This window comes from Cynoglossus semilaevis, chromosome 6, assembly GCF_000523025.1.
Source record: "Cynoglossus semilaevis isolate Cse_v1.0 chromosome 6, Cse_v1.0, whole genome shotgun sequence".
Taxonomy (NCBI): Eukaryota; Metazoa; Chordata; class Actinopteri; order Pleuronectiformes; family Cynoglossidae; genus Cynoglossus; species Cynoglossus semilaevis.
In genome coordinates this window covers 15,892,943-15,919,362 of record NC_024312.1, presented here as the reverse complement: position 1 = coordinate 15,919,362, position 26,420 = coordinate 15,892,943, and the positions used below count along the sequence as shown (strand labels likewise).

The 26,420-nt window shown below is 41.8% G+C and overlaps 2 protein-coding genes across 2 annotated transcripts in view; both read right to left on the bottom strand.

Moving 5' to 3' along the window:
* The window catches only part of LOC107988660 (uncharacterized), a 13,453-nt gene extending 9,265 nt beyond the window's left edge, over positions 1-4,188 (bottom strand). Inside the window, exon 1 of the mRNA XM_017032867.2 lies at positions 3,637-4,188. Within this exon, the coding sequence (XP_016888356.1) occupies positions 3,637-4,174 (538 nt within the window). The 5' untranslated portion in view covers positions 4,175-4,188. The remainder of the gene's footprint in view (positions 1-3,636) is intronic.
* On the bottom strand, positions 4,175-12,439 carry LOC103380427 (zinc finger protein 536-like; the record flags this gene model as incomplete). The annotated part of the gene is made up of 3 exons (XM_025056355.1): positions 12,431-12,439; positions 10,054-11,833; positions 4,175-4,581 (listed from the first exon to the last, which is right to left on the bottom strand). Coding segments are annotated over exons 1-3 (2,196 nt in total), but the record flags the coding sequence as incomplete, so codon positions are not given.
* Positions 12,440-26,420: the final 13,981 nt, after the last annotated feature.

The window sequence follows — 26,420 nt, the reverse complement described above, 5'->3', positions numbered from 1 at the left end:
TATTTTTAAAGCACTTTGGTTTATTTTAAAGCATCATCGCTGAATAAATATGTCTTATGAACATTAATGAAGCGTAAAAGTAAAGGTTATAACAATTGAATTAGTTTTTAATTCCACCTAAATTAAGATTGGGTGAAATATTATGTTATGTTTTACTTGTATGCCCTGGCAAAGCAATGCTACATTAACAAGGGTTTGGCTGTATCATGTACATGATAAAAGCTAAGTAAGTATAATGTAGAGTTCACACAGCAGTGTCCAGGAAGTCTGAGACATGGAAAATTCACTCTGAGTCAAAACACTGATGACAACAGGACGATGACAAGAACGAAAGACAGGTTTACTCACTGAACTCACTGTCGTAGAAAAACAACTTGTGCTTAAGTATACAGTGTCTTAAGGCTATGATCATTAGGTCTAGACAAGAAAAGACGGTTATAGTTCAGAGGGACACAAATCTAAATAGTATACTGTTTGGTAGACTTGGAATGGTTGAAGAAACAGTCAGCTGTGGTGGACGGACATGGGTGGACATGCTAATTCAGACCTTTTTTTTATCTTAACCCCTACCAGAAACAATAGTCATGATATGCAGATGATCATCAACAACTCACTGGGAAGACGATGCTAAGTTGTATTTGTTTACATGACACATGACAACTTCCTGGACTTTTTTCTCAGTCACTGGGAAACAATGTGTGTCTTTTGGCTGATGGATGAACAAATTAGAGATCACTTAGTGAGCAGGGAATCTGAGGGCCATAAACAGTCTGCGAACCTCGGAGTTTTGTTCCTGAAGTTGAATTGAGCATAATTCCTATCTCTCTCTAAACTACAGATGAAATGCATAACCTTACTGAAATATTATGGAGGCCAATTATTTGTAACTCTAATCCTTTTTCTGATATTTACTAAATCAAAGAAATGTGAAATTTGATAAACCTGTGCGTTTGGGTTTGTGTGTGTGTGTGTGTTGTGTGTCACTGGCTGACATAATGACCATGATGACAGTGGCGGGGCCGTTGGGGGCCAGAGGAGCTGAATGGTGAAGGATGACACAGACCTGAGCTCTGATGGCACACAGACAGTGAGTGATGACTGCACATCCTTCCCAAAGCTCCACCCTTCATTATCTCTACGGGGAGAGGCACGGCACAAAGGCAGGCCGCGCTGCCCTTTCGCTGCCCTCAAACGACATCTGCTCATGGAGACAGCCACACTACTGCTCCTCTTTCACCTCGCTGTCGCTCCATCTATCTCCATCTATGCTGATCCTTCTCACTCCTCTTTTCTCTTCTTTTCTCTGGCTCTCTGTCACCCTCTCTGTGGAGGGCGCACAGAGGTCAGACAATGAGATAACGACTCACCCCTTTGAACCTTTCAAATCAGGAGCCTCTGTCCTCAGTGGTTATTCATCTTTAATTCTTTCTATATCGATCTTCTCATATTCACATGTCCAGGAGGCATGATCTAATGTCGTCGGGGAAAAAAAACAGCCAGTTTACTTAACTGGTTAACTGCATTAAGGGCAGATTAGGGCAGATAACACGTACACCCTCGGGGCATCTGCAGTTTAACGTGGCTGAAAAACAGTTGTGTTAAGTGTGAACTATGGAAGCAGAGTCTAAACGCTTGTGAAGAAATACTTTGAAACCAGCAGCTTTGAGTTTTTCGGTGGTGCATGTTGACATCTAGTGGTTGAATCTGAGCAGTGCCGTAAGGAGAGACTGCGTTCAAAACACAAGGGAGAGTTCAGTGAGACTAATGAGCATGCAGACAGGTTCAACCAGAGGTCACCATCTGGCCAATTACCACTGCTGGCACATTGGAGCTGACCTAAACTGTCATCACAAACACATCACTCCATGTCCAAACTGCCCGGCAATATGTCACCATTCCACTGGACGTGCCATACAGTATGGAGAGGATGGGGGCAACAGGAGACAGCCCCATGACAAAGCCACCTGGTCAACACTGCAGACAGGACAGGCTGCTGGGCCACCTGCTTATTTCACTTTTAGAGGACACTCAATAGACTCGCATGTCAGCTCCCTCCCTCCATGACTGCTTTGACTGACAGGTGTTTATTGTGTCTTTGACATCTGCCTCTTTGAGTAGAGAATAAATACGGTGAATCATTGAAAAAATGGAGCAGTGCCTAAAATTACTCCTTAGGGTGAGTGACACAAAGGTGACATTTGTGGTATATACAGAGGTAAAACAAAACATTCTAAAAGTAATGTAAAAATGAGAATGTGTTGTTGGCTTTAATTTTATTTTTAATACCTAATCAAAACCATACTGTCCTTCCTGTTGCACATATTCATGTTCCTTTTCTTTTTTAAACTGCCTTTTTTTTCTGCAATTAATTTTCAATTTCCTGGACGACTGGGGTTATTTATAGATTAGTCTGAATTTGCTGGAAAATCACACCACTGTCATAATATCACGTTCTAGTGGCAGGATGACATCACTTCACTTTATTTATGGTTAATAATGGTTCTAAAATGTAACCCATTTTAATAAGAAGGCAAATACAGGCTGGTTAAACTTTCGCGGGCCAGGTAGAATTATTTGACGTGCTTCATCCAGCCCTCCGACCTTGTGTTTGAAACATAGAGGATGAATCTTAGGAAGATGAAAGAATGATTTGTAGGTATAGGGATTTGTCAACTGAACTTTGCTTTTCAAAGAAATATGAAAAGTTCTCTAAGAGTGCAACCTAAAAAAAAAAAAAAAACTGGCAGCAAGTTCTGATTTTAAATCCAGCAGTCTGACAACTGTGACAGAAGTTGAAAAGTAGGCACTTCTTTTTGGAATATTATAATAACCATCTGTACAACCAAACACAAAACTACATCTTGCTTTTGGAATCACAAAGAAAGAGAACAGATGTTAATCCCTAATGGAGTTGACAGGCACTTTCCTGTCTTTCACATGAACATATTGGGTTTCTGAAAAAGAGGGGGATCAGAGGGAAGGTGTATCATGTTGCACTCATAATACATGCATATCAAAGACCCCAGCTGTTGGATTCCCTCTCCTGAGAGACAGCATTATTAAATCTGCACTCAGCAAGCATATCACACCAGTACTTAGCTTAAGCCTCTCTATCACTGGGTTCCACTGGCTTGGCTGATTTGTAACCTATCACACAAGGATATTATTGTCCTTTAAAGTGAACGAGTAATCAGTGCCACACACCTGTGTCTTCTTTAGCTCTTATTCGAGATCAGAGATTAGATCTGGCACGGAGAAGGGAAAAAAAAACCTAGAGTGCTGTAAGTGTAAGAGAGGAGTGTTGTTCGTAATTGGCATGATTCATTCACACACTCACACTCGCTCTTCACACTTCCGCTGTCAGGTGATGAGGCCTGAGACATGCCAAAAACTTTTTTTGGATTTCTATAGCAGCCTTCGTGTCACTGACAATGTCACACGTTGGAAACAAACTGCATTTTATATATAGAACTGTGGCTTGGCTCATATTGTAACTGTAATCTGGAATCTTCTTTAAGGAACGATCTTTGTCCACTAGGTGGCAATAGATACTTTCAAATGTACATCCCTCGCCTGGCGCCTTCATCTTGTTAACAGTGACAGCAACATTTAACATAAAGGATTTTGTGAGCTCACCTGATGCAACATCGTTCTCCAAATTCCCCCCACCATTCAGGATGTCTTTGTGTACTCGGGCAGGTGCAGTACTCAGGTTCCCCTGGGATCTAAAGAAGGAGAGCAGGCCGCTCTGGTACTGGAGAGGATCAGCTTGTCCTGGAGTTAGACTCTCAAGAGAGGAAATGGGAAATTCAGCAACACCTCTGCCCCACTGGCCTGACTTGTCTAGTTTCTCACCCAGACCCTGGTAGTCACTGTTGGCGTGACCCACCTCTTCCTGCTCCAAGATGTTATTTTTTAGAATCTGCCACTTGGCAACATCGTCCATTTCCTCCTCCCTCCCCTGCTCTGATTTCTCTAGTTCTTTTTTGACACTGTTGCAAGTGGAGGCTTCTTTCTCAGTGTTGCTCTCTTCTTTTGTTCCCTTGGTTAAAAGGTCACCCTGATATGCAGGTGGTAAAATGAGTTCAGCATAACTCTGTGACTGCTGGGTAATGGAGGAGGGCAGTCCATTACTAATGATGTCAGCCATCTGAGCCACTACGCCAGGAGACATGGCCGAATGAGACATGGCCGAATGAGACATGGCCGCCTCGGGTCTGACGGACAAATCTAAGGGCTCATACTGGGACTTCCTGGTCTTAGCGGTCTTAGCCGGAGAGCTGTCCACACCCGAGTCCTTGTCGGTGACATCGGTCTGCTTGTTGAGGAGCAGGGGGTTGTCAGCGTGGTTCTCCAGACCGAGGTAGTGACCTGCAGCTGGGCTCCAGTCTTCTCTGGATCTGGGTCTGAGTTTGGTGTTTGGGCTGGAGTTGCTGCTGCTGCCGCTGGGCTGCAGCGGAGAGGAAAGATCCCTGCTGCTCTGCCAGTGGGGGAAGTTGTAGCGGTCCATATGGAAGCCGAGGGAGGCCGTCTGTGCCGCGGAGTAGTCACTGGAGACCGGACACCTGTAGACTTTTTCACCTAACATAGAAAAGTGACAGCAACACACAATACAGTCCAAATCAATGTGGGAAACAATGTGTGTCAGCCTGTGCAGTGGTGGAGTCACTGGAGCCTGGACACCTGTAGACTTCTCCAGCCAACACACACAATAAGAGCAAAACAAAACACAATCCAAATCAATTTAGGAAACAATGAGCATGCATATATATTAAACACACACACCCACAGTGAGAGCATTCTGTTTTAGAACTATGTACCAACAACTGTTGTCTAAACATGAAAAATGCTGCAATCCCACACCAGGCTGAGCTGAATGATTTAAGCACTGCCCTGCAGTAAATCAAGCTTGTAATCAGCTTTCAGCTCCAGTGATCCATCATTTTACAGTATGGACGCCACCACCATGTGCAATAAATACACCCAAAGATGTTAACACCAAACAAGATTCTTCCAGAAATAATAAACACTGGAAATTGTACGGCAACCAGAGCAAGGCAGATGTTGCAGGCAAAAACCTCATTCCATCAAAACCAGTGAGTGGGTTTCCCAGTCAAGAATAACAAAGTCCAACATGTGAGCGGCTCTGATTAACTGCACCATGTTCCCCGGTTGAGTTTATTTTTGCTTCATATTTGAAGAATGGTAGTGATGAGGACATCGCTCAAAAAGTACAAAGTGCATCATTGTGGCACGACAAAGGGTAATTTTTCTGCTTTAAGCTGGTAAATAATATCCATCTGGATAAAAGATATGATCCTGCACACCATTACTTTTAATTAAAGGTAATTTAGCTGTCTTTTTCCCTCTGTTTACCTACAGTTTAATCCTTATAGTTATCACACAAACAGCCTCCAGGGTTAAACACACTCCCTGTGACCATTTTGAGTTAGTGATTGCCTGGGACCTCAGCCTTGCACTGTCTTTAAATAGCCCAGCTGTTTCGCTGCCATTCCAATTACAGTAAAAGTCATCCGACGCCATTAAGCCACAAATATTGGCAGTTTATTGCCCAACACTCTCCTGGCATTTGAAGGTCAGGTCATACATTATACTGTGTCTTTTAGGGATGCGTCTGGGATAGGAAGATAAACCCACCACCATTAATTTAATTCTATGCATATTGATGCCTTATTGTTCTTCTTTAATGGACTAATATCTGAGTTACAACAGTGATTCATCCTCGCCAGAGAAATATCAATTTCATACACCTCAAGATCTGACCCCGAGGTAATTCACTGAGGTAAATCCAAATCTAATGATCTGCAGTTGTTACTTTACGTTGTTTCACACTTTAATTGAAAAACCACTATTGTGAGTTGAATGCTGATGAAAAAAAGGACTGTGGCTTTTTTTTGTTTTTTGTTTTTGTCAATATTTCATTTAAAAAATGTTAAATATCACACAGGATTATTTTGATGGTGGTGAAACTTAGGGCAATGAAAATCAAAGCTCAAAGGAAAATCATGACCTTGACTGATCAAGACTGTTTGTTGTGCATTGCAGTGTGTGTATCGAGTGTGTGTGTGTGTGTGTGTATCGAGTGTGTGTGTGTACAGTATACAGTTTGATTTAATGTCTGCATACATTACAAGAGCGGGAAAGAGACTTCAACAGTGCCACACCCTTGTCTCCAGTAAGAGACAAAAAAATTCAAACGGCTTAATGGAACTCAGACATGCTATATATCTCAATTATTCTGTGGCTTTAATTACGATGACATTACAGAGCAGCCTCAAATGCAGAAAACACACTGATCTGACCTCATCTTTCAGCGTGGTTCCTCCTAAACCCATTTGCCAGCCTACATAAGAGCGGCACAACAACACAAAGCCCGAAGACTCTGCCTTTTTTCTCTTGCTTTGGATGGGTGCCATCTTTGTGATTGCCTGGTTCATGCTAACTTAATCAGTTTAAGATTTACTTACACTGCCGAGGCTCACATTATGTGAGCAGAGTAATTTTAGAGCTTAGATTTATCAAGCAAAACTCCAATTACTGCATCATTACAGTCCCGAGCCTCTCTCACCTAACACAGAGCATCTAATGAAGTGATGCGTATGAGTTATCCACTCTTACCGCATGTGAGAGGTGCAGGAAAAAGGTAAATAAATAAATGGCTCAAGTGAGCTGTGTCTGTGCAAAGAGCACGCAGCTGGGTTTTTTGGACAAGTGATTCATTTCATATGGAAATGGGCTGCGAGATTTACAACCATACATCAGCGTCGACGCAATCACAGGCTCACACACCGTGTGCTTACATAGGCGTTTGGCAGTTATAGTGTAGATATCAAACTCCACATACAGTGGAGGTTTGGCTCTCTCCACGTATATAAGCAATCAGGCACCTGAAATGCAAAGCACAGATACATGGAGGCTGTTTTGCTTTTAGATGAAACGGAGAGAGTGAGAGTCACACACACACACGAGACTGGTGAGAAAAACAGGGGCACCAGATGTTCTTTGATGTTTATAATAGCATATATTATTAATATTAATTAGACCACATAGTCAATGACGCATTTGGGACGTTTCCAAGTCAATTAAGCCAAATGGCATTCAGGAGACGGAGGAACAATATTTCAAGGCAGGTGTTCAGAACTCCCTGGGTAAATCTTTTTATCTGCATGCTAGGAAAACAAGCATTTTGAGCTTAATTTGAGCCTCATATCTGCAATAATAATTAAAAAGAGGATTAAAAGACAGAAGTGAGAAGGAGACAGAAAAGCCAACAGGTAATCAGCGGAACACAAACCAGTCCGACCGACTGAGAGAATAAGAGGGGAATTTGTGAAGGCAGACACAGGAGTGTGTATGATAAGAGGCTGTTTAGTTAAAAGAAGCTCTACTGTCAGCAATCAAAAAAAAAGAAAAAGAGCGATGTAACTGGAACAGCCAAATGAAAGTGATATGGTCCACAGGAGCCGTGTCTGTGCTTCTTTACAAACCGGTGCTGATTCCAACGTTTACACTTTTAAAGACGCTGATCGTTTGTGGCTCTCTTGGCCTGACTACTAAAAAAGAAGCGTAAAAGCAGGGACAAAAATGGACGCAGGGACAAAACACACGCAGGGGCAACATCACTACATGGTGTCTGCTCATTGACCTTGAGGTTAAGAGTATTGAATGGGACTAATTAATAACTGTCAGAGCATTTTATGTTTGGGCATGTTTTTTTCGCTCGAAGCTGGAATCTAACTGGTCCAATGTAGGTCAGAGGCCCGCAGCGTGCACTCTTCCTTAGTTTATCATTTCAAGAAGATGCATTTTTCTTAATCTGAGATTACCATTAAAGTCAGAGTGCATCTGTCTTGATTAGATATTGAAAGAAGTAATTTGCAGCATTTCCCCATCTGTAGAAATCAAAGCAGGGTTTTTCAGTCAAGATGTTGGACATTTGTGGGGGTTTTTTTTAAAAAAAAAACATATATATATAAATATATATAAATCCAGCACTGTATCTGGATGAATCAGGCAAAGGAGCCGTCTCTCACCCTGACAGCCACGACTGTACTATATTTGCCATCCATATTGAGGACATCAATAACTTCATGACCACCATAGGCTGACTATGAATAATGCAGCCTGTAATTCTGGACTAATCAATGTTCCTCAAGCTGAACATCTGGCAATGGTAATTCTTCCTCATGCATCTCCGCTCCCCTGAATTAGAAAACACTCGCTCTCTCACTCTCTTCCCCTCCACATTCAGCCATCCAGACAGACAGACTTGATCAGTTACAAGCCCGGCTCTGAAAAAAAACTTATCCCTGTTATTAAACTCTCATCAAGTGGTGCGTGTTCTCCATATGTGTAGGATTTACCTATCTGTCCCGCAGCAGACCTGTGTGTTGAGCCAGGGCCAGCAGCGTGTGATTGTGTTAATTAATCTGTCATTGTGAGCGCAGGGAGCAGCTGCAGAGGTCTCTGGGATATATTGTCAGAGCTAAACAATGCGGTGCTAAGCCCCCAGAGTGAGTCTACCATTACACAGGACTAAGAACAGAGAGGAGAGGAGGAGAGAGAGGGAGAGAGAGGGAGCCTGCCGGATCCATCATTGACTAAAGCAATGACGCCTGACCTTTACAATGAATTAGTTTCCATGCTTAATATTGACTGAAATTAGAGTCTGATACAGAATGTGTCATCCCAGAACTGTGCACACTCAAATCCTCTGCAAGCCAGCTTTCATAAATGTTTCTGGAAGTGACACCGTATGGTCTTGAAGATAGGGGAGAAGAGTGGAAGTTAAAACAAAAAAAACAACAGGGTTTGAATATGTATCATAAGAGCGCACAGAGAGGGATTTGGCCATCGACGGCAAACCGTTTGTATGAAAATACGCAGATACTAGTATGTGTGCAAAATTTAAAACAAAACATCTAATGAGATTAGGCTTGATCCATTTATCTCTGCTATACGGCTATATTTTAAGAGGGGAGTTGATCCAGTCCCTAAGGAGAGCATCAGACCTGATGTACATAACAATGGTAGGAAAATAACTGTAGTCATGAGCTGCCGAGAAACTGAACAAAAGTTTTGGGTTTGTTTTTTTTTTATTTCTTCTATCTTCTCTTAACAACGCTGTTGTATCAGTGATTTAGGCTCATGATAACATGTTAGCAGGATGCCACGACAAACAAGGCATTTACCCAGAGAGCCAAATCATCCAAATCACCAGGTGGAACAGAAGACTATCAATAAAAATACCAGGTGGTAGATCAAATCATAAAAATCACTGGGTGGTATATATCAAATCATTAAAAACACCAGATGGCATGCATTAACATCTTGTGCCCCTGTAGGCAAGGGGTGGAGATGTGACAGATATAAAATAGAAGGTACTAATTATCCCCACAATTCAACATGATGCCATTAGCTTTAAAAGGAAGACAAAGTCCTGGTGGATGACAGTAATGTCTGTGGTGGTGTTGCTGACCCCGCTCTTTAGGGCCCACCTACGGTGAGTGGAGCTGGGGGTGGTGAAGAGGGGAGGTGGGGGAGAGAAAGCTGTCAATTTTACATAGGATGAGTTATACACAAAATACTGAGGTGATTTAAATGTAGTCTCCTGTGATGGGATTTTCACTGAATGCACTTTAATCAGCAGCGTGTGTCCTCCTATGACGTGTTCTGTCGTTGCACTACACAAGAAACACTGAGTCTAGTATGTCTTTTCTAAGAAGTCAAAGTAACGATCCTGGTACTACTGTATGACAAACACACAGGCCTCTCTAACATTTACATCCAAAAAAGGCAGAAATGTAAAAATATTTTATTTCTGGTGTATAAAAAAAGAAGTAACTGATGTCTTTAGAATCTAGTTTCTGACTTTCCCCAGAACTCTGGACCGCTCTCCAGACAGCTATGAAAGAGTTTGTCCAGTTGTTTTTATAGCAATATCATAGGTGAAAACTGAAAAAAAAAAGAACTTTTTGATCTAAAATAACACTCTAAGAACTGGATCAGGATTTGGTTTCCAGACTGCGTTACCTGCAGCTGGAGATGAAGATTGGGGTCTGTGGTCCAGGCCGCTGCTTGAGAGGGAGCTTCCTGTCTCTGTGAAGATCTCTGCTGTCCCAGGATGACTCACGCTGCCGGTGCTACCAGGTCTGCTGGTGACCTTGGTGTCGGGATCACTGAGACACGCTTTCCCGTCGTCAGAGGGAAGACATTTTTCAGGCAAGTAGGGTGAGCGCTGCTGCTGCGGCTGCTGCGGCTGTAAGTCTTTAGGATTGAACATTTGCTGATCACTGGGAATCCCTGGTGTCATGATCTGCCAGCCGGGGTAAATGCTGCTGCTGCTGCTGTTGAGTGCATCTCTGTTAGACATGACTTTCTGCAGATATTCCATGCTTGTTGAACTCAGAGGCGAGGAGAAGTGGTTAAGGCCTAACAGAGAGGAGCTGTCTGCCTCTGAGAGCGGGCTGGGCCCCGAGGAAATCATTCTCCCTAACATTTCCCTAACCTTCATGTCAACGCCTGCCGTGGCGAGTATCTGGTTGTAATCGGGCTGGTCAGCTCTCTCGCTCATCAGGAATCTGTTGTGGATGCGGGACATGTATTGCGAGTACAGGTTGCTTTGATGGTCCTGCGACAGGCTACTCAACTTAAAAGGGTCGTGGTCGGTGGAGAGATTGCTCTTAGCTGCTAACTTGTTAAGGTGGACCTTCATGTGGTTTTTGAGAAACCAGGGTTCTTTGAAACGGCGACCACAGATTTGACAGCAGTGCTCGAAAGAGTCCTTATGTTTCCTCATGTGACCCTTCAAGAACCAGGCCTGACTGAAGGTCTGACCACAGATGTCACAGGGGAACTCACCCGCAGGTTTCCCCTTCTCACTGGGCCCAGTGGCAGGTTTTGGACCTGAGCTGGACTCTGCGGTAATGTGGGTGATCTCAACGTGGCCGATGAGCTCCTCCTCCTGTGACGCCGCAAAGTCACACAAGGTGCACTTGTAGGGTTTGTGTAGGATCCTGATGTGCCGCTCCAGTTCTTGCTGCTTCCGAAACTTCCCTTTACAGAAAGAGCAGCGAAAGCCGTTGGTGGGGTTCTGCGCGGGCTCATCGTTTACCGTGGTGGCTGCGGGAGACGTGGACGTATGTGGCTGGGTTTCTGCTACGCCAGAGTTGGTTAAGAGCTGGTTTGCCGCCGCAGTTGTCGGGGACAGCTGTGGATTTTTGAGTTGGGGTAAACTGGATGTTTGGGGCTGGCTGACGTGGCCGGCTCGTATCTGTCTGTCTCTGAGGATCGCTCTTTCCTCAAGCTCATGAAGAAGCCTGTTTTCCTCTCTGATCCTGCCACGGCCTTTACCCAGAAGGCCTTGCTTGTGAGTACGCAGATGTATCTTCAGGTTGCCCTTCTGAGCGGCTCTATGGTCACAATACGGACACTTAAAGGGCTTCTCACCAGTGTGTGTTCGCATGTGGAGGGAAAGGATGCTGTTAAAGCGGAAACGCTTGCCACACAGCGGACATGGATACTTGCGATTTTTGCGACTGTCGTCTTGGGCGGAGTTCACCTGGGAGACAATGCTTTGATTGGTGACTCGCAGGAACTGGGAAAGCTCAACTCTTCCATTCATACTGCCAAGAATTCTTGCATCCATTAATTGATTGGCCAGAAGTGCCATCTGGCTTCTAATTGTATGGCAGGATCGGGTAATGAAGCTGTCTTTTTCGGGGACTGGCTGATGATACAGTATGTTGGTCAGGAGGGTTGATGTGGGACAAAGTACAAAGGTTTGCAGTGAACGATGTATGCAGAGTGTCTGCTGTTATTCAGACGAGACAGGATGTGGATTCATGTTGTTCTCATGAAACGTCTGTTTGTCGCAGGTCAGATCTAAAAGAGATAGAAAAGCACACGCAGTCAATGTAGACGAGAGGCAAAGCAAAGGATGTTTTCAAACAAATTAACCTTAAACCTGAGAACCCATTACTGGGAAACACCTCAGTACAGAGATGAAAAGCTAATTATATTTTTTAAACCTGTACTTTTGCAGTACAACAGTATAATGCCACTTACACAACACAAATAGGTCAGGAAATAGAGCAGAGCAGGTTCTGACTCTTCTCATCCTGTGTTAAGTATACCTGTGGTTTTAGATTATTGTTGGAGACGTTGAAAACGCTGATTAAGTCAAACCGCATGTTTTTTTTTTCGACAAATATCTCATCTTTACTTAAGGGTAACATAAAGATCTGTGTCTAGATCTGGTTTTGTACTGACAAACAGAAAAGCAGCAAAAACATCAAAGCGCCTGCTTTCCCTTCCTCTCATTTCACAAATCTCTGAAACGCTTCAGAAGTCATTCAAGTGATTAAAAAAGTTTTTAGTAGGTCACAATAATTTTTGATAGAACCTGTACTATCTTCATTATGATACAGGAATACATACATAAAATCAACAACTTAATGATCCAAAAGTGCAAACGTGAAGTTAAAGGAGAAATATGCTAATAGTGAACAGAAGTATGTTTCACTTTTTCCGGCCCCGCTCTCCCTTTTTTTTTTTTTCCTTCTCTCCCTTTGATTAAACTGTAGCAGCAAAACAAAGCTTCAAATTCACCAGGCGCTACAATGGTAGAGGTCACATAAGCTTGCCCTGCCCAGCTCTGGTGCAGCACCAAAGGGCACAGAACAAAGCCTGCACTGTCCACTCTGAATTAACACAGGCTTACATCATTCTGGACCTCAGTCATGAAAATGATGTACACAAACCCACACAGATAAAAAGCAGGCAGGCGGCAGGCGAGCGGGCAGGGCAGCGTTCGGTGTGAGCTGCGTGTTTGCTTTAAGCTGTAGATCAGAAATCAATTTGACCATATGGTACTGAGCTAATCATATCTGACAGCAGAGAAAGAGTTAATTACATTATATTATAATAAATCCACTACAAATTTCTTAACTTGATATTCCTTTGCAGTTAGGACAGGGACGAGGGCAGGAGGTGCTCCCCTCCTCCTCCTCCTCCCTCCCACTTTCAAGGATTACCGTCATTTGAACTATTATTGCATTTGCTCTATTAATGTCATTACTGTACTGTAGCCTTGGATGTGTAATGGTGTACAGTGTGTCCATTTTGAAATCTGCGTCCAATCAATAATGATTGATTATGTCCAAGTTCAAATTGCTTTCCGTATGCAGAATTTTATGCTATAACACTGACTAATGTATGACCGTGTGGGCAATCATTTCACCGAGCAGATCCTGTAACTGCCTGTCACATTTGTACCGGACACTGTCTGATCCCAGGACTTATTTGTTTTACATCAGGACTTTTTAATAGTACAAGGTTCTTTTTTATCAGGGATCTGGTTTTATGGATTATGATGAGATGGATTATTAGTGACTATAAGGCAGCAACATCTTCATGTAAATCAAATTAGTAAAAAGATTAGACAAAGTAAGAGGTAAAAGGCTGCTTCAACTGTGGTTTAAGGTTACCTCAGTCTGAGTCCACTGCCACTGTCTGACCCAGTTGTGGCCCTGGAATACTAATTATGTGGCTCCTGTTATACATGTATTTTTTTGTGACAGGTCTGACAAGATCAACCAAAAAATCAGTCATTTTAATTCCTGTCAATTATGCAGCCATTATGACACTCTTTTTAGCAGTTGTTTTGTGGGTAAAATACATCTCCATTATCATTTGATTGTGTGGATTTTTAAAATCTCCTTTTTTTTTTTTTTGACCTAACTTTGAAAACACACAGTGTTTTAAACCGGCTGGCGTGTGTTCAGTTACACTCCCATTTGAACAAAGGCAACTGTTGTGTACTAAATACTAAAAATTTCCACAAGTCTGCACGCAGTGAGTATTCATATTTAAGTATCTTCTTGAGAAACAATTGGATCTTCAAGGATCTTATAGTTTCTTTGGGAAAAAGTTGGACTCCTCTAGTTTTTTTTAGTTTAAAAAAAATGGTCAGTGATAAAAACAAAGCAAGACAGATTTTAAAAAAGCTGCAATTGTGTCTGGTGTGAGCAGCATGTCTGTGTGGAGCTGAGATCAATGTAAGGATACAGGTCTGACCTAATCACATCTGACAGGAAGAAAGTGAGTGAATTATATTAGCATACATAAGATCCACTTCATATTTGCTAAAGTAGTATTCCTCTGATTAACTAAGCACAGCAGGCATCAAACCCTCGCCTCTTTGTGGGTTTCTGTGGGTGTGTGTGTGCGTGTGTGTGTGCCATGCGGTAACGTGTTGGCCAAGGGAGCAGCACGCAAGGCCATCAGGTGTTTTCTCTGTCAGAGTGGATTAGGCTCTTTTGCTGCAGATTGAGAGAGCGCTCGATTGTTATTAAGCATCGTGTCACAGTAGTGCCTCTTAGGTGTGGCCGTTTGTAGACAAACAAGGAGCAGGTGTGATTTAGCACAGGCTATAAAAGAAAAAAAATAAATAAAAATGCAACACGTTCACTTTTACACCCGCCCTGGGATCTGTGCATTCTGGATGATTTTGAATCTGTCACTATTCAACATTTATAGATTCATATTTTGCAGCCAAACTCAGAGTTGTGTCTTTCAGCGTTTAATCTACAGTGTTTAATCTGCCTGTGTGCTGCAGCCTGGCTGTGGCTGCAGCACACAGGCAGCCAGGATGAATGGACCGTATTGGACATCCATAGTTAAGTGACAGAGGAATGAAACACATGAATAAAATTTATAGATCAGAGCTGCATAACAGCAGTTAAAAAGCATTAATAATTTATGTGCATGGTTGAGCTGCAAAACTACTGAGAATGCAACACAACCAAATACACAAGCCTGCAACCAACACTTACTGTGACCTGAACTGAAGTGTAGGGAGCCTAAAATGAGGTTCAGTGTCTGACGCCATTTTCTTTTCTCTTATCTTGTCTTTTAGATCATAAAAATACCATAAAAAATGTCTATAGATAAAAAAGGAAAGTGACAGCAGACCGGCGTATTTCTTTTTGCCACAATGATTTAAAAAGAGTCAAATTATTGTGACGTATCTGCGCCAAAGATTACTTTAGATTTTATGTTTTTCAATTTTACCAGCTGTGCCTCAGACACATACAAAAGAGGGAAGGAGCCTTTATTCTGATTGTCCTATTTCCTTTGTTCTCCTAATACATGTTGTTGTGTGAAAATTTATACACAGCACTCGGGATGCAGATGAATTAATGCTGTCTGCCCATGTATGAATGCATGACAGAATAATCAGCCCTCCTTTCATTGGGAGTTAAATATGTATTATGTGATGGCATGACATTGTGATGAGATACATATCTAATGGCACAATCTCCGTTACAGCCACCTTATAAACACTGTGGCACAGTGCGAGGCTGCATAATAAAAGTTGATGTCCTAGATTCTTTGTAAAGCGCCTCTGCCTACTTAAAAATCACACATAACAAGAGATCATGGCGTTCGAAATTCCAGGAATTCCCTAACTTCCCGGCCTGCGGATAACAATTGTTTTATTCATTGCCACAGAGGAGGCTTATGTGCAGACAGTAAAAGCCCAGTGCCACGGATTATGCCCCCTGTGTTTCACACCACCCACACACACCGACAAAATCGGCCAGCCAGCCGTCCTGTGGACTGCCCTGTCAGGGGATGAAGAGCCTGTACAAGTGAGAGGGCAGTGGTAGCACAGCTGCCCACCCTGACCCGTACAAAAGATAGCGCCCATATACTTTCTGACAGCTAGATTAATGAAACCCTATAGGAGCTTCTCTGTAGGCCCCCCCAAAAGCCTGACTGAGACAGAATAGTCTAACCAGCACCATTCATTACTGCAGGAGTACAGAGCACAGAAAGAGCACACACAGCACTGACAAACTAGCTCCTTGTGAGTAATAGCTAAAGAACTCATAAAGGAATACATACACATTTGTTGTGGATGCAGTAAATATATGCCACTCCTTCCACGACGATCAAAAATCTGGCTTGTGCCCTGTAAAAATAAATCTGGCGTGCATGTGTTCAGTGGTGATGGAGTCAGCTCTTTCATTTGTTCAGTGGAAGCAGGAAGCCTTTCCATTAATGTGCTTTTACATTGTAGTCAGTGGCCTCGAAAGAAAAATCATCTGGAAACTTCAGGTTATGTGTTGTAGAAACGGCAAGTCTGAGCGAACACAACAGGTTTGTCAGAAGATGGCCAGGTTTTTTTATTTTTCTGAAAACTGTAATTTAGCTTTTTTCTTATTATTCAGGTGGCAAACGTCTAAAAATACAACGTAAACTGAACAGTTGAGGACAAAATTCTTAGCACCTGGAAAACACGTTTGAAGACTTTTTCCAAAGTTCTTTTGTGCGGAGTGAGAAAAATTTAACGCAGCATTTCTAAACATAGCAGCTCCATTTACGGAGTGTACGTTTTTGACTGTACATGGAAACACAAATTTAGTTTACAAACCACCGAACAGAAGAATGTTTCAATTTACTGCTCCTCTTAGCTGACCTGCAGCACAGATGCACGCTAACGGAGATAAACTTGTGAAATTTCAATGACTATGATGTAGTTCAAGTTAAAAAAATGTATTTGAAGAAGCCGTGACAAATATTTGATCTTGTGGCTTACAAAAACAAACAGAAGGTAGAAAAAAGAGACCAAATACAAATTAATTGCTAAGAACTTTTGTCAAGGATTTTCTTATTAATTCATCAATCATCGGCTTCTGTCAAACTAAGCAACACTAAAGTATTTGACCGCCTGCCTATTCAACAAAACTTCCGCTTTAGAACCTTCAGATATTCAGCTGTTCTACGGAATAAAGCAAACACCAGATTTCATACCAGAGCAGTAAAAAGATCAAATTCATATTTGGCAGTGATATAAAAATTGTATTTTTGCTACAGAAAATTGATTGTTTTGCATTAAAAGACTGCGTTAATTTTTTTTCAAACTAATCAGAAACACAATTAAATACTAAGATCATATGAAACTCTAATCATTTTTTTCATTTTGAGGGTTTGTAAAATATTTATAATATATATATTTATAATATATTTATAATATATATATATATATAATTTTACGTAGCCAATATTTATAACAGTAACTTTTTATAAGAGATGCTGCAGTAAACAGAAATTGCTCTGTATGAAAGTAAAAAACAAAACTTTTTTTAAATAAATAGTATTGTCATGTAATAGTGTGTGTGTGTCACGTTTAAAGTTTGTATTCATGAGCTCCCTCCCAAGCTTCCAGTGGCACTCACACACAAAACAAGAAAATAAAATAAATCGTCTCCCCTCAGCTCTCCTCCATCATGCACATGCACAGACACCCACTGGTGTCTCTCTATCTTTCTTTCTCTCTCTCTCTCACTCTCTCTTTCTCTCACTCACACACAGAAATAAACACACGTGCACGCAGATACACACGAGCACACACCCAGGCACATGCATATAGAATGTATTTTAAATCACTAATGTGTGAACAGTTGATCTTGTTTGCACAGACCACCTGTTCTTTCTGGACACAAACAAAGCTTTGGCGTTCGTTGGAGTTTGTTAACAGTGTGGGGTGCGTAGGGGATGCCTTGCACCAGAGAAGCCTATCCACATGGTGTAGGCTGCATCAGATGGTTGAGCCCTGCAGGATGGCAGCCAGCTCCAACAGAACTCACACACAGTTCTCAAAGAATGAAGCGTCTACAGTTCGCAACATACTGACACGCTTTGCCATCTCCAGAAGTACAACTTCCTCTGGTGCAGAGACGGCAGACCGCCACAGTGGCCGTGTCACTATGGATAATTTAAAGAAACGAGATCTTTGGATCTGTTTGGGGTGGGGAGCGGGGGAGGGATGGCTGGGTGTACATCTGTCCTTCTACTAAATATTTGGTGAGAGACAGGAAGAAAGAATTAGAAGAATTGATGGGTCTACTTTCTCTTGCTAAAGCACTTGGAGGCACTAAGACAAAAGTCATTAGACGAGTCATCAAAAAATCACAGCGGGCGTCTGGTAATGCCACTTACAGTATCTCATTAAGATATGGCATCTACAGGAGAAAAAAAACTGACAAACAAAGAGCATAATCCAAGGCACATTAACGGAGCTGATAATTCAATGAACTCTCATTTGGGAGCCATCTTGCCCCAGTGATGGTCTTTTTTCAGCCGCAGAAGCAGAAGCAGCGCCCTGACCTTTCATGAATTTCCCTCTCTCCCGTTCTCTCGCTCCTTCTCTCTTTCTCTTTCTCTCTCTCTCACTCTCTCTATCCGCCCCTCTTCACCCCCCCCCACACTCTCTAAAACAACAAAACATCTACCATTAGACAACGGGGTACCAGCGTAATTAGAAAATGACTTCCTTTGCAATCCCAGCTAAGTAGTTTACACACTGTAATTACAGGGACAAAATCATCTTTTCATCATTTCACTGATTGAGCTCATCAACCCAGTGGGATCCCAGGACTGTGCTCGAGCAACATCTGGGCTAAGAGAATTAGCCCTCAGTTTAGCAGGCCTTACACAGTGGCAAGCAACGCCACATGACCACCGGACACTGCCGTGACACACATCTCTAATTGTATTAGATTGGGCGTTCAATCAGGAATTATCCCGCAGTCTTCACTGTGGATTCAGAGCGGACTTATCAGAAGAGTCGTTCACTACAATGTAACTTTTTTTTTAAAAAATGCCACATCGAACTTTCACTCCCCATTAGCCAGTCCTGTATGTAGGAATGTAAACACTGGAGACTGACCTTGATGCTCCACAACATGCCCTTTCCGGTGCTACTCTGTGTACTCGAAATTGTCTGCGAGTCCTGTGAGCCGTGTCTTTCTCACAAACACACGTGGTCCTGGAGCTGAAGGTGAAGTGCTTTGGTTGTTCTCTGTCCTGTGGAAGGGCTCTATGTCTCTGTGTTGGCAACAGAGGCAAGTGTTTAATGTGGCAGCTGTTAGCTTTGTGGATTTTCACTAATCACTCTCTCCTGATTACTCTGATGAGTGTATGATGCTCTTAAATAATCAATCCGCAATGAAAAAAAAAAAAAAGAAAAATAATTATCTTCATCTCCCTAAGTAGTGCAGCTGCACCCGCCTGCAATAATTACAACTAGAACAGGGCGCCTTCTCTCGTCACTTACAACCACTTATTATTAGAGATAACGCTAATTGGTGCAGTGGTGGGCGACAATTCTTCATGGGGTTCATCATAAAAATCCAAACCTTGAAAATTATGGCACATTAGAGGTCTTAAAGCCAAGATAGAGTATTAAACACTGCATGCTGAGACATGCCAATAATCTGAGCCGGGGGAGTAGTAGATGTACTATCAGGAGTCCCTCGGTTGCCTCGTTGCTTTGCCCTTACTCCACCCTTCCCCCACTCCTGGTATCAGCCTGGCAGACACAATTAACATTTTCATAAAAACAATTCCCTGCTTCCAATAGTCCAATGTAATTTGTTTTCCATCTCTGTTCATTAATCATTGTTTAAATCGGTGAGCCATCCCCTCCACTCTGCCATCTGCACTCAGCTGTGTTACAGATATGACACCTTCCCCCTTAATGGGAGCTGACAGCCAAGAGAGGAGGCCTGTGGAAAATAGCTTCCTGCATGTGCACTTCCACCTCACATACTGCCAGCAGGTGAGAGAGGGGTATTTAATGGCTTCTGATTAATCTCAAAGGCAAACAACATTATACCACAATATCATACACTCTGCAACAATACAGCGTGTGCACAACACAGTTGCACAGTGATAGTGAGCAGCGTCTGTGTTCTGAGAATAACTAGACCAGAACTCATGCAAAAAATGCTTTACAGCAGTTGTGATGCATTCCACATTTGGTTAAAGTTGTCAAGTGTTTTTTTTTTTTGGTTTTTTTTTTTTTTTTTTTTTTTTTTTGTTTCCTCGCTCTCTCCTCTCGTTAAATTAGTGCAGTGTTCCTACAATATGCTATTGTTTTCCTGGAATTGGGAGCAAGGTTATTAATTATTCACTGTTGTGTTCTCATATGAGGGGGCTATGCTTTTCACTGTATTGCCTCATAGCCTTAATACTTAAGGCCACGGTACTCAGGCAAATTTCATGAGGCAACATCACGGCGATATTATTATCACAAGGCAGGCACTTTGGAGATTAAAAGTTTCCTAAAGAGTTTGAACGACTGCAACGATTCAGACGCTCTCCTCCGAATTCTAGGCTTTTTTGTGGTGCGCCCAGGAAAAGACAAATCAAATAAGTTTGCCTCACTTGTTTTTGTTCACTCTCAAGTGATTTTAAGCCCTAAGTCTAAATAGCTTAGGCATTTTTTGGAAAAAAGAAAATCCTGCTCAATGTGGCGGTAGGAGACTGCCAAAAAGTTCATCTGGCCTGTTGATTTCAGCATGGATTACAGATATTCAAATCATGTGCCTCGTGTTCAAACAAGTGCTTCTATCAGGGGAGAAAGTTGCCAAGCAGAGCTTTGTCATGTAAGCTGAATGAATTTACTGCAGCATAATGAGAAAACGGCCGTGGCGCTACATTTAATGGGCTACAGTTTCATCCACCACCCGCCCTCTCTCTCCCTTTCCCTCTCCTTCTATTTTTCTCTCAATTATGAAGATAATAATTTCATACACTCCTCCTCTTTCTAATTAGATATTACATTTTTTACATTTAAAAAGATGGTGACATCCATCCGGACATACAGTAAACTGGCCCCCTGTTTTTGACAGAAACTGCGTCACATGGCAGCGTGGCAGCACTCAAGGCAGACCTCTCCACACTTTTTTGGAGTGTTTCTAACAAGAACAGCAGCAGCAGCAGTAAATGATGTGTATATTCAAAGCTGAATATTTCATGTTGATTGATCGCACTGACTGCCACCCACCTGCTCCTCCTCCTGTCCCACCAGAGCTGGCATGAGGAGAATTCAGTAATTGAGAAGAGCAGAGCATGGTCTCTCTTTGCTCACATATGACAGATGGGGCATCATCGCTTCAAAGGAGAGCATTTGGAAACAGGAGGAAGGTGGTGGTGGTGGTGGAGGGGAAGCAAAGGGCGAGGGCGGCTTTGAAAGTAGCTGTTCCACTCTGTACAGGTGACAATTTAAATAAGATAACAGTATCTAAAACATGACCTCAAAACCTGCACGTTGACAACACTTTAAATCAAGAAGAATCCATTTAAAGCCATTACATGACATCTGGCAGATTATGATGAACGCTCATTGTCATCGTGTGACATTTTGCTCTTCATTTTTTTATTATTATTATTTTAATAATATATGGACATAAACCGATTGATGTTCAGTATATTCTACATCTTCACTTCACTGTTCACATAACACAGGTGTGTGTTTTAGTAGGTACTACATCTTAAAAAAAGGATCGACTATGTTTTTGTTTATCACCTTAAAGTACACAGCGGGATCAAATTCGTTCCGTTTTCTGAAGTAACATCGTTCATTTTTTAACCTTAAAAAAAGAAAAGGAAAAACAAAACGCCGCCGGGAAAATGCGTGTCTATCAGTGAACACGGACTCGTTAGAAACTTAAAGTCTCACTCACTCTCTTCACCGCTAACTTGGAAAGAAAAAAAAATGTAAGAAGTGACGCTGCCTGGTCCTCACCTGGTCAGTGGTCGGAGACTCGGCTCGGTGACAGCTGGACTTGGACGTTGATGTTGAACTGGATGAGTGACTGCTGACTGACGGACCGTGCCTCTTCTCACGCTTTATCACGAACGCCCAGCGCTCACAGTCACAGCGACATTTCGCCTTCAACTCCTCTTCGATTCCTCTTTGAAAAGCAAACAATCAAAACGCATTCGCCAGGCGACAGCTGCGCACTGTGCGCAGTAGTATTTCCAGTTTGAGGAAAGACGTAATAATGATTTTTTTTAATGATTCGGGATACTTCGACACGTCCTGAAGCCGTATGTCTCCCTCATCTGGCCGCTGGTGTGCAAGTGTAACAGACTGGCACCGTGCGTAAAATGTGCACTGGCGTCTCCAGGACGCATCATCAATCCCTCCTCTGAGGTCGCGAGTCTGTGATGGATTCTGTTGTATTAGGTCTGACCGCTTCAGTGTGAGGGTGTTGCTTAGAAGCTTAGCTGTTACAGCGTCGTGGTCTTCGTAGTCGGTCCTTTAACGCGAGACGACAGGTCTTTAGACGCAGACTGATGGATGTGCGATTAACCGTGTGTTGGATTCTGTGTAGTGAACTCAAACTGTTGATAACGATGACTTTAAAAAAAAGAGATGATGACAGTGTGACGATGGGTCATCGTTAACGTTTTACCTGGATTTATTAAGAAGTGTTGCCTGTTTGACCTTTACTGTTGTCTTTAACAGAAGTGAAGAAGGGCGGTTTTAGTTTTGTTTTTTTAAGTAAAAAAATAAAATAAAAATAATACTTTCCATAGCCAGAAGTCAGCTCAGATTTAAAAAACAAAACAAAAATAACACACAAAAAAAAAACATAAGCACAGCAACAGGTTCTCTCTTTTACATTTATGGTAAGGACACAGCCTTATTTACTCCATTTGTATTCGTCAATTTAAGAACTTCTAATATTAGCTTTAACCATGCTTTATCTACTTTCATAAGATAAATGACAATATACTGTATTTCAATGCTCAACGAGTGTTTAATTCACTCCCAGTTTATTATCATTTTGTCTAGACACGTATTTATTTTGTTGGTCATTAACAAATAGTAGGAATAGTGTTATTACGGAATGCCTCGTCTGTTTTGCTTTGTGCTTCATGGGATGGGGGACCGGGGGAGGGTGCGTGGAGGGGGGTGGGGGAGGTCGCCTCATCCGTAGCCATAGTAATTTGGCACAGTTTTGGAGCCGGTGCTCTTTGTGACGCAACCCAGGTTATTGTGGTCAGGAGATGGGGCACTGGATAGATAGCAGTCGCCAATGCTAACACTACAGCAGCGTCTGATTACATTATAAAATGACATTTTTAAATTTTGTGAATCATTATTTATTTCTTGATCAATTTGTCATATTTAAATCTTACAAACAAGTGAGTATATAGAGCTGAGGTTACCTTTTCTACAAAATATGAAAAACAAGTGTTAACAAAATTATAAACAAAATACGTTAGTTTAGATCAGAGAAGAGAGAATTTTGACAGCCGCACAGACCAGAAAACATTACGTTTTCTAGAATATTTTGCAGTTAAACCAAAAAGAATAAAACTAATAGATTCGTAAAAAGAAAAAAAATCAAAGAAAAAAAAACCTACCAAACAAATGAAGTCATGTGAACAAAACCCTTCACTAACAGTTGGACTAAGTCCTCTTCTCTGAATGGTGGTTCACTTTAAACCTTGAATTACATGAGGCCGTTCTGAATGGAGTTAAACGTTCTCTCCACGTGTGCATGGGTTTTCTGCAGGTTCTCCATTTATTCCCGCAGTGTTTAAACAGGCCGAGTGTAAATAAGGTTAAATAAACCCTCAATTGGTATGAATGTGGGAGTGAAGGATAGAGGAGAGGAAGTGTAAGTAAAAAAAAAACATCATTCCTGTAGTAAAACACAGAGGTTGGAGGATAAAGCTGAGAAGTAGCTTCAGTACGTCAAAAACTCAATATTAGGGGTTAGAAAAAAAAGTGTGTTCTCGACCATTTTGACCTAACTTTTGATGTTTATTTTTGGTGGAAGCGCTGGTCACACTTGTGCCTTACAGCAGCGGTCCACAACCATTTTATAGACACGCCAATTGTTGAAGGATCAATGACAATCAGTAAACATTCAAAATAAAACATTTTATTCTCTTATCAGTCTGAACAACATATTATTTTTCAACTATTGCCAGACTTTCTTTAAATGAAGAAATAAATGAAGGATATGGATAAAAACAATTAAATACATTTCCCACTGTGTCCCACTGTGGAACGGTACCATATGACCTACAGACCGGTACTGGTCTCTCGGCCGGGGGTTGGGAGTCCCTGCCTTTTAACTGTACACTCGGATGTAGTTGTAGATGAGCTAATAAAATAAGTTAGCCTATGAACATATGCATTAATATCAACAGAGTTCTTGTAGTTTCAAAGGAAAAAAAGAATATATGAGAAGTTTTTGTATATATAATATATAATATATGCAGAAAAAGTTTCTTTTCTTTTTCTTTGTCTAATTTTATCTGCGTCGCCAACATACAGATATCCAATTAACTGAACTCTGACTTGCTTTGAGTGGATTGGTTGAACCAGTGGGTCTCAAGTTGCAGTGCTGTGACAACACCAGGGATCAGCTGCACGTTTTCTCACCTGTGACTTCCACCTGAATTTCATTAGTGGCCTGGCTGAGGAACAGAAACAAGTTCGCCTCACGTGCCGCGAAGGTAAGTTGTGTTTAAATACCAGACGTTTTGACTCTTTATATAGTGTTGTCAAAGTACTGCGGAGCAGATATCCTAGCCTCCGTGGTAATATTTGAACTCCCGCTCTAAGAACCTGTCTGGACGACAAAACCTGCTTGAGTCATTCATCACATAACTCTTAAAATCCGTCTTAATCCCTGAAATGGAGACCCTGTGTGTGTTTGAGCTTGTAACATAGTTTTATGTTAGATATCTCTGAAATGTACTTCTGCTGTGTTCCAGTATATACCTCCTCAGCTTAACCTACATAAGTCCATTGATCTGTGTCACCAACATAACACCAGCATGTTAAGCACTGCCTAATCTGTATCATGCTACCTGGATTTTCATATTGGAGAAATAATCCTGATGAAGGAGGAAGGAGGATGTGGGGGAGGGAGGGCAGAGTCACCTGAGGACCTGCTGAAAAGCTTATTATCAGAGAAGTGCACTTCAACCGTTTAACTAAAAGAGTGGCGATGGTCTCCGTCCACTGGCTGGGCCCTGTAATTCCACTTTACAGCCACTGAGGTGGGGGCTCAGTCCACAGTGCTGGAAGTTTTTATGTGACGTTTTTAAGTGATTCATTGTGAGTTTTTACAAGAAATGCAGACGTGTCAGGGAGTGATGTTAATCCACGGTGGTGAGTCTCAAGGTTCTGTTTTGTTTTTCACATATAAGCCTTGAAGATCTTTAAGAAAGATTCACAAGGCTGATCATTGTCTTTAAATCCAACCCTCGCATCAGATCGAGCACAGAGAGATTATTTCCTTTCTGTTTATACTGTATATCAGAGTCTTGTTTAAACCTGTTGGATCTGGTCTGGTCAGGTGTTCTAAACCAGGGCTCATCAACTGCATTTGTCAGATTTTTTTCTGGACAGGCTGGATTGGATGGTTTGGCGAGCCGTATCCGGCCTGCGATCCGCCAGTTGATGATCACTGTACTAAACTGCAATGTCAAGGGGTCAAACAGTGGCAGTGTGGTTAGTGCTCCTTCTTTACAGCAGTGGTTCCCAAAGTGGGGGGCGTGGACTTATTTAGTGGTGGGGGAGATTGCAGCAGGTGAATTTAATGTAATAACATTTTTTTATTTTTTTATTTTATTCATGCACAAAATGTGCTGATTTGTAATCTGCATTGCAGTAAAAGTTAGAGTGAATCACTGCCTCACAGCTCTTAAATAGAGATAAAACCCTTAAATAGATAAAGCACTAGAAAATTAAATGACAATAATTAACATAAATGTTATTTTAAAAATGTTTGATCAAAATACTTCAAATTTTGCTGCATAAAAAAATGTAAATGTGTACCACTGTATAAGTTAGGAAGGGGAATTTACTTTTCCACCGATGCCAACAACTTGTATAAGTCACACTTATCAGTGTTATGTTTGAACTTTACATAGTTCGTTGCTTTTTTGTCATTGTTGTGATGACACTTTGATACTTTCAATTTTGACTTACTTCCTTCAAGTCAACACCTTGGAATGTGTTTATCACTTCAAAACTATGTTTGGGTATTCCCACTGCTTTCCAACGGCACTTTCTTTTTTACCAAATTTAAACAGGAAGTCGCGAAGAAAAAAAAGTCGTTTTACTGTGCATCGTTTCGTCACAAGGTGAAACGTTGTTGCCGAACTAGAATATTGTAATTTGTGGTGTTTGTAAGGTTTTGATGTGTGTCGGTACATGTGAAAGGTGTTACTGCGCTGCTGCCTCAGAGCTCCGACAGTTCACCTTATCCAGATGTTTCCACAACCATGTCTCATCACCATCACAGATCCACTTTCATAGCACAGCATATGTTTGTAGGCTGTAGTGGGGATTCATTTCCTGCACATGAGCCGTGGAAACTGGTTACAAACTGTGTAAACTGTGAATTGAACTTCCTTCCTGTCGCCAGCCGCACTCTATGGGTTTTGAGTTTGATCAGATGCCAACGTCAGGGACCAACATCTCAGTCTCTCCCTCCTTGGTTTAAATGTATTCCTACTTAAATGTTACCGTTACTTAAACAAAGGAAGTTACAAGTTACATGTATTAAAAG